General features: G+C 34.7%; 1 protein-coding gene across 1 annotated transcript; it reads left to right on the top strand.

Moving 5' to 3' along the window:
• The first annotated feature begins 275 nt into the window (after window positions 1-275).
• LOC141717638 (uncharacterized) lies at window positions 276-2082 on the top strand. Its single transcript, XM_074519794.1, has 3 exons — window positions 276-1252; window positions 1571-1709; window positions 1825-2082. Exons 1-3 carry the CDS (start codon window positions 276-278, stop codon window positions 2080-2082), a joined length of 1374 nt encoding a protein of 457 aa, XP_074375895.1.
• Window positions 2083-6261: the final 4179 nt, after the last annotated feature.

Here is a 6261-nt window from a genome sequence, read left to right as displayed (position 1 = left end):
TTGTCTCCTTCATACACCATTTCTTAACCATATATTTGTCTCAGTTCTTTGATGTCTGAAGTAATCCAGGGGAACTTTACTTTGCTGAACTCAGGTAAGTTTCTGCTGAACTCATATCAATTTGGGGATTTGGTGTTTATATCGATTTGGAGAACTTGAAATTAGGTTTCATATCTATTTGGAGAATTTTAATTAGGGTCCATATCGGGCTTTATGGAATATATATGTTTGTGGAATTTGAGCAGAAGAATGGGTTTAAACTTGGTTGAGTAAAAATGGATAGATCTTGGTTGAAAGAAGATAGAAGAACACAAGAATTTAAACTTGGAGTGGATGTGTTGTTAAATTTTGCATTTCTGAATGGGTTTAAAGAAAATAAAATTAGTTGTCCATGCTTAAGATGCGCTCATAGTAAATCTTGGAATGCTCAAACTGTTAAGGATCATCTTTATCAATATGGTATTGATGAAACCTATACGTGTTGGATATGGCATGGAGAGCCAAATTCTGTACAGAGTCATGTAGTTTCTGAACAGGACACTTCAAAATCATCCGTTGATCCTACAAACATGAGAATGGGGCAGGATATTATCGATGATGAGGATATTTCGTTAGATTCTTCTGATTTTATGAATCATGTTCAAGGTGAAAATGAACCACTTTATCCTGGATGCGAGAGTTTTACAAAAATGAGAGCTTTAGTCAAGTTGTATAATTTAAAAGCAAAACATGGTATTTCTGATAAATGCTTTTTCGATGTCCTTCTTTTGCTTGCATCAATGCTTCCGAAAGGCAAGAGGATGCCTTCATCTTTTGGTGAAGCCAAGAAAACTTTATGTACTTTAGGCATGGATTATGAAAAAATACATGCGTGTCCGAATGATTGTCTCTTATACCGCGGTGAGAGGGACGAAGATGAGACGATTTGCCGAATATGTGGGGCATCTAGATGGAAGTTAAACAAGAAAGAAGAAGAAGTAGAAGGGATCCCTGCTAAGGTTCTATGGTACTTTCCATTGATACCAAGATTGAGAAATTTGTTCAATACAACTCAGATTGCAAAGGACATGACTTGGCATAAAACCGAGCGACAAAATGATGGTAAAATTAAACATCCGGCTGACTCAAAGACATGGAAGGATGTCGATCAAAGGTGGCCTGAGTTTGCTGCAGAGGCTAGGAACCTTCGGTTAGCTTTATCCTCCGATGGATTTAATCCTTTCCATGGATCAGGAAGTGATCACTCAACATGGTCTGTGTTGCTTTCAATTTACAACCTCCCACCTTGGCTCTGTATGAAGAGAAAGTACATTATGCTAAGTCTATTGATATCCGGACCAAATTAGCCTGGAAATGATATTGATGTATACCTTCAACCACTTATAGAAGATTTGCAGAAATTGTGGCATGGGAAACAAGTTTATGATGTATTTAAGAAAGAGTCTTTCATACTAAGAGGAATTTTGTTGTGGATAATTAGTGATTATCCAGCCTTAGAAAACTTGTCGGGTAACATCATTAAAGGATATAATGCTTGTGTCGTTTGTGTTGATAAAATAAAAGCTACCAGGTTGGCTACTTATAAAAAGACGGTGGTTATGAGATATCATAGATGGATGCCCAGAAATTATCCATATCGAAGGAAAAAATCAGCGTTTGATAACACCATGGAGAAGTTGTCAGAACCTATTCCTTTAACTGGAGAGGAGGTGTTAAAGGGTACTACCACTAGCGGACCATATTTATGGTAAGACATAAAACCAACCTCGGTGGAAAAAAGGGGAACCTCGATCAATTTGGAAAAAGATATCTATATTTTTTCAGCTTGAGTACTGGAAGTTTTTGCCAGTTCGCCATACCATCGATGTGATGCATATAGAAAAAACTATATGCGAGGCTTTAACCGGTACATTGCTAAATATTCCCGGGAAGACAAAAGATAGAGAATCTGTTCATATTGATATGGCTAAAATGGGAATAAGAATGGAGCTGAGACCAAAAAATCCTGGAAAAAAAAGAAGTTACCGATGGCATCTTGGAACTTATTGCATAAAGAAAAAAAGATTGTCTGCTCGTCCTTGATTGGCATTAAGTTACCTGATGGTTTTTGTTCAAACCTTAAGGGTATAGTATCAATGGACACTCTGCGACTTGTTGGAATGAAATCTCACGACTGTCATACAATGTTGCATCACTTGCTCCCCATCGCACTTCGGCCAGTACTTCAAAAACAGGTCAGGTGCACTATTATCAGGTTTTTCCTTTTTTCAAGGCAATTTGTAGTAAAGTCATTGAGGTCGATAAATTAGAAAAAATGTAGTCTCAATTGGTGGAGACCTTATGCCAGCTAGAAAAGCACTTCCCCCCTTCCTTGCTTGATGTAATGATCCATCTCTCAGTTCATCTTATAAGAGAAGTTGAGCTTTGTGGTCCTATCTTCCTACGTTGGATGTATCCTTTCGAGAGATATATGAAGATGTTCAAGGGATATGTTCAAAACAGGGCTCATCCGGAAGGTTGCATCGTTGAGGCCTATATTGCAGAATAGGCGATTGAGTGTTTAGTTAATTTTGAAGAACCAACAGTTGGGTTACCGGGAAGGGATAAGAACAAGGAGAAATACAGACCCTTATCTGGTGCAACAATGATAAAGTCGAGCATCAAGGATTTGCACCAACCACATCTGTGTCTTCTTCAAAACAGTAATGAATTGACCCCATATTTCAAGTAAGTTTCTTTATTAAGATTTCTGATTTTTCAGTAATAAATACATCTGTTTTTTTCCATGATTTTATGATTTTTTTCAACAAAAGCTGACATTGATTTACTCACAGTGAACATATGGCCTTCTTGGTGGCAAGATATCCATTACATGAAAATGATGAAGAATGGCTAAAGAACAAGCAAAATGAAACATTCCCTAATTGGTTTCAAAAGAAGGTAATAGCTCGACAATAATTTTTTTCTAATTTAAAGAAATCAAGTAAATGTCTAACTGGTTTAGTATTTTTATTTTATGGACAAATTTCGTCAAAATTGCTTGATATGTAAAGTATGGTATCTAAGGAGGTGATATGGCTTGCAGAAGGGCCTATCAAGTATGTCCCTACATTCAGTGGCTACAAAATCAATGATGTTACCTACACCACAAAAGATCATGATGATACGTGACAAGTTCAATGCAGCGGTGTTTGTGTTCATGCTGATACAATACTCGTGCAGGGTAAGGATAAGAACATTGAGCATATTTCACATACATTTTATGGAGTAATTACAAGTATTTGGGAGTTGGACTATAACCATTTTCGAGTCCCTATCTTTCGGTGCAATTGGGTAGATTTGAACAAAGGGGTTAAGATAGATGATTTAGGATATACAGTTGTTAATTTACACAAGTTAGGTTTTCTGAACGACCCTTTTGTGTTAGGTAAACATGTCAAACAAGTTTGTTACATTGACGACCCTCTTGAAAAATTCTGGTCAGTTGTATTAAAATTACCAGACGAGTTCGATGTTCAAAGTGACGATGAAAATGAGGGATCCATAGAAATTGAACTAGAGAATGAGGTAGATGTCACCATGTTCCCAACTGTTGATGAAGTCGAGGAAGAAAATAGCAGTTACATGTGGGAGGAAGAAAAGATGATTTAACTTTCATAATTATATCAACTGATCAGATGTTGCCTATAAGTGCCTATGTTATCCCCTTTACTTATAATTTGTACTTAATAAAATTTGGTTGGACAATTTATTGTAAGATTTGCTTTGGCATTGTTCTTGAAGGATTTGGTTTGATTTTTATCCAAGAATTGTTATATGTAATTTGTACCTTTCAGTTAGGTTGAGAAGTTTTTTGTACATCTGGTTTGACAACTTGTTGGAAGCATTTCTTTGACAATGTTCTTAAAGCATTTGGTTTGCTTTTTGTCTAATGATTGTTTTATGTTTTAGGCAATTTTTTTGAAACCCTCTGAAAATTAGACAACGATTTTTCATGAAAGTTGTTGTAACATATTTTCTAATGTAGGTGATTCAGACAACGAGTAAGACACCATTGTCTGAAACTCTTTTACTCAACAGAGGTGATAAACTATTGTCTGTTATGCTTTGTTTCTAACATTGGTTTTTCTGCACCATTGTGTAAAACCATAGAAAGCCATTGTGTAAACCATAGAAAGCACACCGGTTTATTGTGACCTAAACAACACTTGTACCAATAGATGTCACAAAATGAGGATGAATACAACCATTGTCTCATTGGAGCACAGGGGCACCATTTAGACAATAATTTCGAATAAGTTGAAATCACCATTGTGTGAAACAGAATGATACAAGGCTTTTTGGTCAACTACTAATTAATCGTTGTCTGATTTTTTGAGACAACATTTTTATGGGCCACCATTGTGTAATAGGTATTGTCTGATTCAGTTTCTGGTGTAGTGACACATTGCTTACACAGTTTAGACATCCTTTTCCTTAACAATGTGATGTATTTTTCTTCAATGTATACCTTCACTATGATTTCAGTTATTCATTCATATGTCATGTATATCATTTTAAACTTATCACATATAAAGCAATATGATACATTAACATCGTTAAACTTGTTAAACTGATGTGTAACTTAACATTTTACATCAGTCTTTTATCAGAAACGATGTCGTACCTTTCATTTTTTAATGAAACCGATGTCTTTGTGTGTGTTTAACATTAGTTCTTTCAAAATATGATATCTATTATATTGTTTTACATCAGTCATTTCTTGTTAGCTGATATATGTGCCTGCTTATGACATCAGTTTATTATATGAAATGTCTTATTTGACTACATTTTACATCAGTTATTTTGTTCATGAAGTGATGTTTGTTTATTTTTTTTATTCATGAATCCCCTGTTTCAATCAAATGCCCAAAACCCAAAAAAGAGTCATCCAAAAATATACCAACTGCCATATTACCATTCCAAAACTAACCAAACCAAAACAAACGCAAAAACAAACGCAAAACCAAACATACATTTATTCATTTACCATAGATTATACCAAGTACGTACATATATCCACCACCAACCAAACTAAATAATCCAAACAAACTACATAACTGCAAAACCAAGTACTAGACATTTCCACCATCGATCATTTACATAGTTCATCCCAAACAGAAATTTACCAACTAAAGTTCCCCCATTTATAAACAAAAAACACTAGTAGCTCTTACAAATTTAGTCCATATAAAGGAGCTACAGATTAGGCCTTTTTATAAGAAGGACTCGATATAGCTAAGAGTGTCACATCGAACCTTGTCCAGCTCAGCCTTGGGAACAGTCACCTTTCGATTCTTCGTCGACCACTGAAAAGTGTAACACACAGGAATTAGTAACAATGAATTCTACCACAAATTATATGTACACCAATTATATCAAGAATGAATTAAGCAAAAAAATATACCTTTTTGAAAAATGTCATTTCATTATCCATGGCAATTTCTTTCATATACCACATAACAACATAGCCGCATTCAGTTCCACCAGGCTGTTTGGGGCATCCCTATTTAATCAAAAAAACTGAGACCAATTAATAAGTAAATTAATGCCCCTATCTGATCGAAAAAACTCTAACTAATAAGTAAATTAATTCCCCTGGTTCTTACTGTAATATATCTGATAGTCGGTGCTTTATTTCCCCTTCCGGCCTGAACATTGAACGCAATCACAGCCCTGTCATCTTAGCAGTATCAATAACACAAATTGATTGATATCTCAATAATGAAAATAATCAGTCGAAAGTATATGCAAATACCTTGATATTGCTTTTTCCAACTCGGGAAAGGTAGTTGAACGAGGCAGAGGATTGAGTATGAAAACCTCGACCGCCCAAATCACAACCAATATCCAATGACAGCTATTTTTTATAAATATTTAAAATAAACAGAATTAATATCATAATTATATCATTTTGATTTTCATGCTTATAATAAATAAATAAATAAAGAGATTTATAATAAATCTGGAGACATTTTTTATGTACTTACTTGCTATTATGTGGCATAAAAAAGAGACGATCAGGATTACCCTCTTTAAATCGACTAACCAAATTATCTTCCAAATTGATGTTCAAAGTAAACGAGACTCCGGGATCACAGAAAGCAAATTACTCCAAATTTTCATTTTCAGAAACCATGCAATGCAAGTATCTGCATTGCAAATAAAATGAAATTATAAAAAAATAAGAATATAATGCAGAAATTATCGACAACAAGACAA

This window comes from Apium graveolens, chromosome 1, assembly GCF_009905375.1.
Source record: "Apium graveolens cultivar Ventura chromosome 1, ASM990537v1, whole genome shotgun sequence".
Lineage (NCBI taxonomy): Eukaryota > Viridiplantae > Streptophyta > Magnoliopsida > Apiales > Apiaceae > Apium > Apium graveolens.
This window is presented reverse-complemented; position numbering and strand designations above follow the sequence as displayed.